The following is a 13,639-nucleotide window of genomic DNA, read 5'->3' as shown; positions in this document are numbered from 1 at the left end:
TGAATTGACAGGACTGGTTAGTGTATTCTTTACATTAGGAAGTTCTTCCTTCATTCCAATAGCTCTCCAATGTAATCTAAATCTATTTCCTCTCACTAGTATTCAGTGTAGATGAAAGAACAGTTAACTGGTCACATCTTTATAATAGATATTCTGGAGAACCATCACTGTGACTTTTCAGTGTTCTGTTCTTAAAGCAGAAGGGACTTTTCATGCCTCAGTCTTTTCTCCTAGTGTATATCCCAGCTGCTGGAGTCAACAAACTTAACTCTCACATCATCGAGGTGGGACACTAGTCTCCTCAGAACCACTAGCACCTTGCTGTGTGCCCTTTGAGGCAGGCTGTCACCTTTGGCTCTGTGACCCATGGAAAGACCATGAACTCCTTGCAGTGGATGCAATCTCTTGGTACGCTGTAGGTGCTCAGTCCCTGGGTGCTGAGGAAAGAGCCAGTGTACAACTCTAATAAAATCCTGACAGGAGGTAAGGAACCAAGAGTAGTATGTGTCAGTCTTAATACCAGTGCCCAAGAGTAAGGACAGTCCCAACCCTAGCATAGTGTCAGAACACTGGAGATGCTCAGCAGATGCCGAGTGGGTGTCTACCAGGAGCACACAGTATTTGCTGTTCTTCCCTCATGTACTACATTCTGTACATTCTTCTATATTTCAATAATACCAGACTCTTACCTCCTTAATTTAGTGCAGAAGATCTTCATAATAATACTGATAATTAATATTTATGGAATACTTAACAGATGTGAACAGATATGCCCTCAGATTTGAACAACAGAGTTTTCCTCACAGTGCAAGGAAGGGCCCTGACAATTCCACCCATGTACCTCATAGACTGGAGGACCACTTTTGCCCACTGTTTTCTACCCTGCTTGAGTGGCAGACAAGACCACAGAGACCTGGGAGCTGTGGTCTCTGCCAGAAAAAGCAGTTCTTACTTGAGAGAGGCCTGAAGGGAAGAGTCTGGTCCTTCCAGCCTTGCAGGGCTGCCCAGGCTTGGCCTGGCCTACCTGTGAGGAAGCTCTCAGCCATTGCTAGGCAGCATCCCAGGTACCAAACAAGCTTTCTTAGAGCACCCTAAATCCTGGATGAACAGAGCTTCCCTTTGCACCCTGGCAGCCATACAAGGTGAGTGTGACATGCCTGATGACATGCATAGGGAAGTGGACCTGTCAGGGCCAGTCAGAATTTGGCATCCTCTGGCCCTGCCATCTGACTTACCATTGGCCCAGCTCACCTGGAGGGACTGAGGGCCTAATCCAGATTGTTCTGGTCTTGGTTCTAAGGTATAGTGAGGGTGACACCTGGGAAAGGGCTGAAGTCTTCACACAGGCTGCATGTGAGACCTTTAAGTGGCCAAAGACGCAGGGTAGAAGCCCAGCGGTCTCCTGGCTTGCCCACATACTCCTTCCTGTGATTGAAGCAGAGCAAGGGCCTCAGTACCACCTGGGGCAGGTACATGAAGAGAGAGGGGAAGCCCAGAGTGCTCTGGATGTGAACATATCCATTCAAACCACTGTGAACTGTGTATCAATATTTCAGAAGTCACAGCACTAATGAAGAGCTTTGCCAGACCCAACATACAGTGTCCCAGGGGCTAATTAGACAAGAGCTGGTTCAGTGGAAACAACCCAGGAGGAGAGGGATTTTTCTTTTAATTTGCTGGGTTTTATGTTTATGGTGCGGCAGGCTGCCCTTGAACAAAAGCATGCGTTCATTTATAAGAGTCCCAGTCACTGTGTCCCCTGTGTTGAATTTAAGTGCTAGCCATGTGCAGGCTGGTAGGAATGGACAAGGGCAAGTGCAGTGTTTCCCATTAGGCAGCAGAAGCTGTCTCAGGTTCTCTCTGCCAAGTTCATGTGCCTATGGTCCAGCAAGGACAAGCTGAAGGGAAACTATAGGAGGACCTGTAACTGCCGTTGTCAGTCCCTTCTTGCTGGAGGGCCCTGCTTCCGCTCCCCAGAACAGATCTTGTTACTCACTCAGCATTTTCCATCAAGCAACATGCAAATCTTGTCTTTAAAATGCCTCATTTATTCCCCCAAACATTTCTTCAGCTCCAGCACATGCTCCTAGGCTCTGAAATATAGAGATGGGCAAGGTCAGGTGTCCTCAAGACACCCTCCCAACCCTAAGGCCTGTGGTCTGCAGAGGAAAACTGGTCTTGAGAGAAAAATGGTCAAGATTCGGTAATGGCCATGTGATGTGATGGCACAGGGCTGTCGTCCTCTTTGTCCTACCAGCCATAGGAGAGAGGCAAGGGTAAAACAGAGGCCTGGAAACAGACTTTCAAGGTGATGACACTGTCCCAGCCCAGCTAAGGGTTGGCCAAAGGTGGCAATGCATGTTTGCCTACTGTGTGGCCAGCCTCAGGGGCCAGGCACTACCTTAGGAAATAGCTCCGTCCCTCAGAGGTGCCTGGTCAGGTAGGGAACCGGGCTTGACTCTGCACTTGCTGTGCCCTGGCTGAGAGAAGGAGGTTCCCCTGACATTGAGGAAGGGCACATGGTGGTGAAGCAGCAGATCACCCCCAGGCTTCAGCATAAGTCCTACTATCAGCAGGGCCCTTAGGCAGTTACTGGTAAGAAACCCTGTGCCTCCCCCTCATCCTCAAGAGGTTTCAAATGAGTGGCACTGGCTCACCACTCATCCCCAAAGCAGTGGATGATGGGGGACCTAGGATCCTTGCTCAGGGAGTTTGAGGGATTCACACTACCTCTCTGAGCCTCCTGGGCGCCTGTGAAGAATCAAAACTCTGCTTGTGAGACTTGGATGGGCCATAGTGGCACAGCATCTGGCAGTCTCCAGTATAGGAGCTGTGTGGTCACCTTCTGTAGCCTCCCAAAGACACAGACTCCTTCATTAGAACTGACACTCCTCTCTCTGTGGAAGGGATTTCAAAGAGTAGATGACAAAGTGCAGAAATCCCAGGCCCAGATGACAGCTGTGCTCGTTTCCTTGCAGCCTATAGGGGTGATGTGGCTGGGGTGGTGGCCATGCCGAAGGGGACCTGACACCAGCAGCTGTGCGGATAAGAGATGAGCAGAGCACACTCTCATTTGCAGCAGCAAAGCTGCCTGAGTTCCCACAACCTGTGTCCCATCTCTTCCATCTAGCTGTCTGTGGGGCTATGTGTGAGTATGTGCAGGAAACTGAGAAAAAAGCCTGTGCTTTCCAGAACACCCTTCTCCTGTGAATACCTCAATGCCAAAACCTAATTTAAAAATTGAAGTTGATCCCTCCCGAAGTCCATAATACCCCAGCCCCATTGACCTTGTCCAAGGCCTGTTCTTAGTCCAAGGCTACAGAGCCAGCCTATATAGCCACGTATGCACGACACACATCCCCCACACCACAAGGCAACAGTGGTCTAGAACAGTGCTTCCCAAAATGCATTAATGTCACTGCCAGGGCATGAAAGGAACCCCTGGCCGGAAGCCAAGCAGGGCATCAGAGTTGTGTGGAGTCTCCCCAAGGTGGCTGGGTATCTGTCTGTGTGCCTTTACCACACCTCCTCCAGTCACAGTTCCACTTGTAGTTGAGCAGGACCGGAAGTGGAGAAAGGCTTTAGTGTCAACTGTAGCAGAGCCAGGGAGCCATGCAAGGTGGCTCAGTTCAGACTGCCACCTGGTTCTGCTTAGGAGCCTGGCCATGGCTCCATATAGGCCTGCCCCTGCCACCAGCAGCAGAGCCTGCACCTTGGGCAGGAAACAAGTCTTCTGGGCTGGCTTTGCGCTGACAAAGGGCTTTCTGCCGTCAACCCGCTCAAAACAGGCCCCCTCCTCTCCCTCTTGCAGCCACTGGGCCTCCCTTTGGCAGAGCCGGAGGGCCTCTCTTGGATGCCTAGCCTCTGGAGACTTCCTTTAGAGCTAAAAAAAACAAGCAGCAGAGCCTGGCTGCAGCAGGGCCCGCCTGCTGAACCTATAGAAAGGCCCTGCCCAGCTTCAGCCTCCCGGGGTAGGAAACCTGGCTCCAGCCTCACCCGCAGGGCCTGTTATGTCTGGCTCCAGAGGCTTTCTCCTCTGGGGTTTTCCATGCCTGTGAACTAGGCCCCATTCATTTCCCTGCGGTTTCATGGGAATGTCCAAAACGTTCAGCAGGTTGCAGCAAGCCCAGGAGGAGAGGGGTCAGCGAGAGGCCCGAGCTGTGACGTGCAGTCAGCCCCACGGCCACAGCACCCTACACTCCAGGACTTACAGCCCGCTGTGGGTGGATACCCCTCCATCAGTCTCCAGTGTTCCTCCCACCAGAGCCCCTCATCCCGGAAGCTCTGCTGCGGCTCCTGATCTCCAGGCCTCTACTTTCCAGCTCCCAGGCCACCAGCCCCACCCGGCCTGGCCTGGGACAGGACTGCAGCCATCTTCTCGGCTTTCCTCCTAGTAGCCTGCACTTCAGTGCCTGGCACATCACTGACTTCCTGGACCTGCATTTCGCACAACACTCAATTGGGGGTGCAGGGAGAGCAGCAGACCCTACACAAGGGCACCCACCGCCTGTGCCAACAGCCCACTTGGCCACCGAGAAGGGGCCAAGCCAGGTGCGCAGATCCCGTGGCAGCCCCAGCAGCTGCCTTCATGGCCACTACTGAGCCCACAGCAGGATTGTGCCCATCTGGAGGAAATCTGGCCTTCAGAAGAAACGAATACGAAACTGGATGGAAGCAATTCTTATCAAATTTCCAAGTTATCAGTTTTCACCAAGAGCTAATTGAGCAATCTCTGTGAGAGGCCTATTCTATTAGCAGGAGACGCCCCACAGAGTGTGACAAGGGCCCTGGTGGCTAAGGACAGAAGAGGATGCTTTCTTCCTGCGCTTGGCTTTGCTCTTTGAAAATGGGTGCATTTTCAGCTTTGGGGAACAGCCATGGCCCTCTTGGCTCTCAATTATTTCCAAAGCCACTCTGACTAACCTGGGTAAGGAAAGGGTGTGGTGAGTTTGTCATCATTTAGCTGATAAAATGATCATGGAAACTGGGCATCTTTGGACACCAGCCTCTCTTGCCAGCAGGCTTCAGAGTCCAAGTCTAGAGGACGAGAGTCTGAGGGCAGGTTGGGCCAGCCGGGGGGCCTGTCATCAGTGCTATGCCTGGGCCAGGAGAAAACTGCTGCCTGTGCCAGCCTCCCTCCACTCATCAGAGCCACCGAGTTCCAGGACAAGGGACAATAGCCCAGAGCTGACCTGATGTGAGCCACATCTTCTGTTCGCCAGGTCTGCCCAGGTAGGCTGTCCAGGTTCCAAGCCCTTCGTGTAGCCATTCTGAGTTGGCCTGACAGGTGCAGGCCTTTGTCCTCTCACCTGTGCCCAGTGGACTTGGAAAGACACTTCCAGGGTAGAGTCCTTGTGCCAGTCGCCAAGGTTGCCTATCCACTCTCCAGCTTGTCTCCTCCTTTCTGGGGCTGCTGGGGGCCAAGCATCTTCCCTGAGCCCTCAGGACACACTGGACAGTTACCCAGGAAGTGTGGCTCTAGCCTTCTCTGCCCTGGCTGGCTATCTGTCTGATCTGGGCAAGGTTCTGCTCATGGCCACTTCTGCACATGTGGCCTCACACTAACCCTGTGCCTCCAGGATGCTCTACAGAAGCAGCAGCATTTGCTGGCCACAGCCCATCCTTTCCATGGGGACATGGTGCAGGCCTTCCTTGGGCTACTCGCACATGCCCCGCCTCATCCCCAGAGCATCCCAGTTTCTTACCTGTGAGCTCACCAGCTCAGCCTCCTGAGGCTGGGACCTCAGGCTTCCCCCCTGGAGATCCTCATCCTCCCCCTCTTCCCTGCTTCCCCATGTGCTGGCAGCCTCACTCAGGGTCCTCCTCATGTTAGCTCCTCTGCCTTTGGCATCCTTCAAACAGCAACCAGGAACCATGACAGATGTCCCTCCTCGTCCTCCCTCAGGCAAACTCCAGCCTCCACTGGGAACTATAGGGAGAGTTATTCACACACAGTGGCATCCCTCCTTCTGTCCCCTTGGTTTTCTCAGTCTGCTTCCCTAGCCGCACCGCCATTGCTATGTGCTCCTATTGGCCACATCCAGCAAGCCCCTCCTCCTCTTCTCAGCTGCGTTCTGATGGAGACCACTTGCTCAGCTCGACCTTTGTCCCCTTCTCCCAGCACCGGCTCTGTGGGGGTGCTTGCTCCCTCCTGCACGCCTCATAGCCTGTAGCCCTGCTCTCCTTCCTTGCTGCCCCTAAGAAAGAAAGTTTTCATCCTAGCTGCTTCCTGGTCTCTGCCTCCAGCCTTTACTGCATCCTTCTTAAGGTTCCTTTGCCTTGTCTAGCCCTTGTCCATAAGTCCCCTACACCCCTCCTGCCCTCAGTCCTCGTGTGTCTCCCCTTGCCACAGCCTTCTCTTGATGCCTTCATTTCCAAGGGTGCCTGCCTTTTTCTTTGCCCCCTTTATGTCTTTGCTATGTCTTCCCTTTTATGTAAAATATCTTTGTCCTCCTTGCTGTCTCTTGGAATTCATCTTGCATTTGTGAACACACCTCCCTGGGGAGCTCCTAGAGGGCAGTCCCTTTCCTGTTCACGTGTTAGACTTTGCCCCTCAGAGAAAGAGGTAAAAACACCCAGGCTACGGGAGCATGGGAAGGGCTGGGCCAGGGCTGCCCACACCTCCATAGAACAGTCAAGCTATGCAGTAGCTCGGAAGAAGCTCGAGCTTCAAGACAGAACCAACTGGGAAGACACATGTGCGGGCTCGGAAGGGCGAGGTGTGCTAGCTCAGGGCTGTATGAGGTACCTCACCACTGCCTGGTCTGAAGTGGAGAGTGGTAAACAGAGAGGGAAGAGCAAGAACTGGCCCTAGGGGAAGAACAGACTCCCTCAGGCAGAGGTTGACAGTATCAGCTCTCTTGGCAGCAAGCATCAGGTCAATAGCAGATGGCTAACAACTGTGTGTGCCATAGAAAAGAACGTGGGAACAGGAACCCAGCTCTCCCGACCCACAAACTGGAGTCTGATGTGCCCAGTCCTAGGAGTCCTCCCTTCTACAAGATGCATTGAGCAGCTCCATAGGACTGGAGCCCATAATGTGGAGGGTGGGAAGAGAGCCAATCCTTGATCACAGAAGTCATCACAACTGTAGGGCTAAGTGCCAGGATGGCCTGGATGGAATATCACAAAGCACTTCCCAAGTACCCTCACCCTGCCCTCCCAGATGGAGTGACAGCCAAGAAGCAAATAGAAGAGTGGCCCAGGAACCTCAGCCCCAGGATAGCAGCAGGAAGGGCCACAAAACTGCATGTGGCTAGAGTGTATGGGCAGGGGACAGGGACAAGTGAGGGCAGAGAAGGGAGAAGTGATCCTGGACATGAGACCTCACTCCTCAGGAATTGTGATTATCTGTCCCAAGCACAGTGGCAGATGCTGAGGACCTTTAGGCAGGCAGGAGAGGGATGTGACTAGATTTGGTACAAAGAACACAGGGCAGAGTGTGACAGTAGGGAAGCCAGTTAATAAGAGATAGAGGGCCTGGCCAAGGATGGTAGCCTTGTGGTGATTGGGCGGGCAGGAGAAGCTTTCAAAACTAGCTATGTGTTTAGCCAAATCCTAGAGATAGAGCTCCTAGGCCGTCACTATGCTGTGTGTAATAATGCCATATTTGTTTAAGGCCAGGCACTTGCACAGTGCATCCCTGATTTTCAGATAAGATTGAAAAAGGTTGAGAAATTTGTCTGAAATCACACCCAGGGAGTGGTGGGACTGGGGCTGTGGCCAAGCTGCTAAATGGTAGCCCTGTCTCGGCCTGTGCACATGGGGTGCGGGAAGTAGCCTGACCCCAGGATACCCTGTACCCCGACCCACAACAGAGGACTTTCCACACACACACCAGATCCTGACTGACAAAACAGAGCCATCATCCCTTAAGTGAGCAGAGACATATTCAGCCCCAGTTGCTTGACAGACACAGAAGGCAGCCTCCCTCTGAAAGGGCAGGCACTCCTGTCCCTCCACTAGCCATCCCTGACCCTGCCAGGGCCAGAGCAGCTTTGCCCAAACATTGCTATTTAAGAGAAGGCAGGAATGCTGTTTTACTAGCTCCCTCTTGTAACAAAGGATATCCTGTGATTAAAAAGAAAGAAAAAGCCTCAACATTTCATGTATGTTCACAGTGACACCTTTTTCTGAAGGTGACATTAATGCACTTTGGGCCAAACTGTTTTAACCACTGTCACCTTGCAGTGGGGGTGGGGTGTACGTGGCTCCCCTGCCCCTCTTGCGCTCTGGAGGCCCAGACCAGGTAGTATGGGATGTGAGGGGTGTTCATGAGCGCAGAGGAGCACAGGTCCCAGCCCTGCAGCCATCAGTCACGGCACAGCCCAGCCCCAGACCTCCAGAGTTGTGGGGCCCCCATGGCGCACAGCTCCAGATGCTCAGCAGATGCCAGGCTGGGACCGAGGCCCCATCTCCGAGGGCTTGGCTTGCTGTTCTGGAAGGTGATCCTGGCTTGCAGCCATTCCTGAGCCCCTAGCAGAGCAGTTGTCAGGCAGTTGCTGAGTTCCACCACCCCCCTCCCAAGCCAGACCCGGTGATCTCATGCCTGGGCCATGCTGTCACTGGGTGAGCAGATGGGTTGCAATGGGCAGAGCTCCATCCCCTCGACAGCCACGGGGCCCACACTGCCCTCTTTGGGGTTCCTACACCCCAGGGTGTGGAGTTTGCTCTCAAGAGGCCCATCCTGACCACACAGAAGAGCTGGAGGCATCTTTGCAGGTTGGATGGCTGCCAGGCCTGTGCACATGTGTCCCTGCTCCCCACCTCCAGAAGAGGATGGAGATCAGGGACAGACTTGTGATGGGGTCAGTTGTGGAGCCCCCTCAGTAGCTCTGCTGTGGCCTGTGCCTCTCCTGACTGATGAAGCCCTCAACCCAGGGCTAGATTTTGACTAAGGAAGGAACACAGAGGAGCAGTCTAGAGACCACCCCAGGCCTTGGGGCGCAGGTCTGGACTGTATATCCTGGAGGGCTCCTTCTTGCCCAGAAGTCCCTGAGTTCTAAGTTTGCTCTGCCACGTCCCAGGCCTTGCAGAAGGCAGGTGCTGGGGGCCCCCTGCTGGCTGATATGAGGAATTTACAGGGTGGGGGGACTCTGGAGCCCCAGCTGAGAGTGGTGACACTGCCCAGGCCCCTCTCCATCCTCAGTGCCTGGGTGTACCGTTGACACGGCATCCTGTGCTCAGTGGAGCTCTGGCTGCTGGTAGGTTGGGTTGGCCCCAGCCTTCCAGATCCCTAACTCCATTGAGAATCCTCCTTCCAGCCACCTGAGTGGGTGACTACCAGAACCCTCACCAGCCCCTGCCTCTGCTCACCTCTGCTCAGTGGCCTGGCCCTCTGCCTGTCCTCTGCCACCTACTGGATAAGAAGGATGTGAGAACAGGTTGTGAGGAAATGGTCCCTGCAGCTGTGTTAGAACACTAATGAGTCTTATCCACACCCAGGGAATCAGGCTATCCTGCTGTGCCATCCCTTTATTTGGTGATTTGACATTTGTCTGGGCCAGTGTCCCCCAACTGGCTTGGCCAGAGTTCCACACACTCTCCCGACTCCCAGCCTGGGGAGAGGCTGAGGTTGCAAGGGAAACAGATCTAGCCACAGCTGGGGAGTGGCCCAGGTGGGCCCTTACCCAGCTGCAGCAGGCTCTGTGGTCAGGGTTACCAAGAGTGCACGTGTTGTCCTCTGAAGAGGCCAAGGGTGACTCATGCTGGGGTCCAGGGAGAACAAAGAACAGAGTCACTGCAGAAGCAGCTGGCCTGGGTCAGTTGTCACAGTATAAGGATCTCAGCTCAGCCCCACCCTCTTCCTCTCCCTTTTTCTTGTCCTTGCTTATAAAGATCATGAGAGGTAAGGTGGGAAAGCCCCTGCAGGAACTGGGAGCAGTAGGGTTGCCCAGCCCAGCGGCTCTTGGGCAATTAGTTCCTGACCCTGTAGGCTATGGTGGGAGGGACGGGCTGTGCCCAGCACAGCCTTACTTCTTCACCCCACCCTACCCCCACCTTCACCCCTCCTGGTGGCTCCTTAGCCTGCATCTGCATCCTTCTCTGCAAACCTGCTATGGGGGTATGCTGCCCTCTGCTGGCCATACTGTGAAATACACCCCAGAGTCAGCTCTGGAGTTGCAGTGTCTCCCTTTCACCCAAGCAAGCACTCAGCTGGAGAACAGAGAGGGTGCTCCCAGCCCACCAGGATACCCAGCTTGATGGGGGAGGAAAGCCTAAAACATGGTAAACTAAGTCCATGTGGACCAGTGGACCAAGAATGAATGTGGACGTCTGAGACATTTTGGTAATGATGGCGTGACCAAGGGCAGAGAATACATACCATGAGACATTTCTTGAGCAGGAACTGGGATTTCTCTTGGGTTAGGTTGACCAGATCTAAATATGAAAAATCAAATAAGAGCTCCATGGGCCTAGACAGGACACAGCAACCCTAGAGTAGCAAGGGAGAGAGATTGCTGGAATGGATGGGAATCATAGGGCATGATGGGAAGCTCCAGACTGCCTGTGTGGGAGCAGGTGGGGCAAGATGACAGCAGTGCCTGTGACTTGAGAACCTTGGCCATCCTGGCATCAGGTCTGTCCTTCATGACAGCCATGTGATTAGGTGTCACTGTTACCCTGTCTTATGTTTGAGAATAAACAAGGTAGGGAGAGGTCTCTAACATGTTCAGGTTCCCACAGCAAGAACATGAGCAGTCAGGATTAGAACGTGGACTCAACAGCCTTGGCATCCTGAAGGTGCTTGGATGTAAGGTTTTTAGCAGAAAGTGATGGGCACTAGGGCAAATGAGGGGAGGTGGAAAAGAGGCCACTCAAAAGGCTGTTTCTGTACTCCAGGGGCCAGCTGAGAAGCTTCTCATTCCAAATGCTGGTTTCTTATATGCTCAAAAGGCCACCTGAGGCCTGGTCCTTGTGGTCACAAGCCTAAGTTATAACCCTCCTTTGCTGCGGGTTATGGGTCATGGACTATCCCAAAGCAGTCTGCAAAGAAGAGGCCAGGCATGCAGGGCTGGCGTCACCCCCTCCATGGGCATAGGCGCTCTCTCCTACCCACCCCTTCTGCTGGTGCCTGCCCTGCTGGGGTATTTCCTGACCTTCCTGTGCAGAAAGGATTCCCTGGGAAAATAGGTGTGTTCTTGGGGCCTGCACTTTCTCCTTCCTGGTGCTGCCTTTCTTCCCAAGAGCTTGGCCAGACAATGAGGCTGACCCCACAGCATGACCCACACCTCTAGGAAGGGGAAGATCATTCCAGACTTCCAGCTGCTGCCAGACTGGCAGTGGGAGCTTTTTCCCTGACCTCTACGATTTCCCTGACCTTGCCTGCTCCAGAGGAGAAGCTCCATGGAACTTGGGAAAAGGCAGGCAGGACCGTGTCCCAAGCTAGACAAGGCCTTGATAGGCCTGAGGAGGCAGCTTTCCCCACACAGGGTCTTGGTCACTGTGGCATTGGAACATACCCAAGTTCACTCCTTGGAGACTTTGGCCTTTGTGCCTCCCAGCACAGGTAGAAGAAAGCAGCATGTGGCTCCCTGCCCCAGATTTGGCCTGGGTGGGGGGGTAGGTGCTGACCTTGGGGGTGTGTGATGCAGCTCCCCTTTACCTGCCTCTGGTCTGGTGGCCCACTTCCTCCACCTTTTGGCCCCTGCTCCTCCACCCTGGGACCTTGGTGCACACTCATCCTTTCCCTGGAACCATACCCATTCAGTCTGATTGTTAGTCTAGTTCTCCCAAAGTAAGGCAAGGCTAGAACAACACTCAGGGCATTCATGCTGACCAAGCTTGCAATGTCCCCACACTGAGGGCTTTCTCATGTAATGCTCTGACTCACCTGCTCATCTTCAGAAACCTTCAGCTTGTCTCCTATAAGACACAGTCCCCAGGCAGGAAGGGGGCATGTGGAGTCTTCAGTCTGCAGAGCCACAGCCCCACCCCACCCCCACCCACAGGGAGCTCTCTGACCAGACTCGGGGGGCTCCCAGGGGTGGGGGGCTTCACTTTTCTGTGGCCCCGTTTGGGCACAGCACTGTCATAGAGGGCTCCAGGAGTCTGGTCATTCCACAGAGATCTCTGCCCAGCACCCTCTCTGGGCCAGGCAGGCTCCTAAGCTCTGAGGCTACAGCAAGGAAGTAGACAGATGCTCTCTGGGAGTCCCTGCCTAGTGAGGGGGACAGCCCACACCAATCAGGAGAGAATGTCGTACAGGGGAGGGAATAGGAGTGAGAGGAAGGCACTAGATTTGGGGGCTGGGAGGCTGTGCTTAAACTGAGACCTGAAGGGCACAAAAGAGCCAGCTATGCAGGGAGCATGGGAAGGGCTGCACAGCGACATTGTGGAAGCTCAACAGTCCCGTACCTGGTCTACCCTCTGCAGGCTCGTGGAGGAGTTCATGCTCTTGGCCAACATGGCAGTGGCCCACAAGATCTACCGTGCCTTCCCCGAGCGGGCCCTGCTACGCCGGCACCCTCCACCCCAGACAAAGATGCTGGACGACCTGATAGAATTTTGCAACCAGATGGGGCTGCCCATGGACTTTAGTTCTGCAGGAGCCCTCAATGTGAGTGCAGCAGGGGCAGGGGAAGACCTTGCTTGAGGGAAAGAAGAGAAAAGCCTGGACAAGTGGAGGTCCAGCAGCATCTCTTTCCCACCAGGGTCCTTCACCTTCAGCCAGGTCCCCCCACACACAAGGGAGTAGAGAGACCCTAGTAAAAGATGCTTGTCCCTCCCCCACTGGGACTGAATGGACCGCAGGGACACTGCCAGCTTAGCTGTGGGCAGGGATCCTGTGGCCAGGAAGGGCTGGAAGGGCTGGTCTTGGGCCCAGAGATTTCAGTATGAGGGCTGTAATTGTAGAAATGCAAGGGATGTTTTTATGCTAAGAGCTTTCAGGTTCCTGGGCCTGGAGCTAAGCCTCAAGGGCTGGGGAACCCTTGGCCTTGCCTATGATCCCACAGAGGAAGAATCTTCTCACCCATGCTTCGAGCCTGGGAGGGGCAGAAAGCTACCTTAGGTTGGAGAGCTGCACCGCAGGCTGCCCAGGCCAGCCAGCTAGACATGGAAGGGACTGGACTCAGGCCCTGTGCCTTACCCTCCTGTAGCCATCTGAGGAGGGCGAGGTCCCTATGCTGACCCTTTTGCCCCTGGGTCAGGTATTAGATGGTCAATATGAGATAGGGAGCCAAAGCCTTTCCCCAAGCCTGACCACATATCACACAGATTTTTGGAATTTGCTTCTAGAAAAGTCTGACCAAAACATTTGGAAATGACAAATACTCACTGGCCCGGAAGGAGGTGCTCACCAACATGTGCTCCCGGCCCATGCAGGTAAGAAGGGCCCTAGCTTCTGTCTTCTTCTGCTCCCACAGCACCACTGCACACACAGCCACCCCTACTGCTGCTCTGCTTGGGGCCAGGCTGGGGGAGAAGGTACCCCTCCTTTGTCAGCACAGAGGAACACTCCTGGGCTGGGAGGGGAGGCCACCTCTCAGCAGAACTGAGGTCAGGTTTGACCTGTATCTTCCTGTTCGCACTTACTCAGGGGCCATGTGCTCCCCAGGCCTTCTGTTAAGGGCTAGTCATACCTCATCTTTGGGCTTCTGCGGGGGAAAGAAGGGCTCATGTGGCTGCCAGCCCCCAG

General features: G+C 54.2%; 1 protein-coding gene across 2 annotated transcripts in view; it reads left to right on the top strand.

Moving 5' to 3' along the window:
* Nucleotides 1-13,639, top strand: part of DIS3L2 (DIS3 like 3'-5' exoribonuclease 2) — a 372,485-nt gene that overhangs the window by 353,213 nt on the left and 5,633 nt on the right. For both annotated transcript variants that reach the window (XM_003784860.3, XM_023510309.1), the window contains exons 15-16: nucleotides 12,376-12,559; nucleotides 13,240-13,326. In XM_003784860.3, the coding sequence (XP_003784908.1) occupies nucleotides 12,376-12,559; nucleotides 13,240-13,326 (271 nt within the window). The remainder of the gene's footprint in view (nucleotides 1-12,375; nucleotides 12,560-13,239; nucleotides 13,327-13,639) is intronic.

This window comes from Otolemur garnettii, unplaced genomic scaffold (genome assembly GCF_000181295.1).
Source record: "Otolemur garnettii isolate 467f Iridium unplaced genomic scaffold, OtoGar3 scaffold00013, whole genome shotgun sequence".
Classification (NCBI taxonomy): Eukaryota; Metazoa; Chordata; class Mammalia; order Primates; family Galagidae; genus Otolemur; species Otolemur garnettii.
The sequence above is the reverse complement of the archived record's forward strand: the minus strand, read 5'-3'. Positions and strand labels throughout refer to the sequence as shown.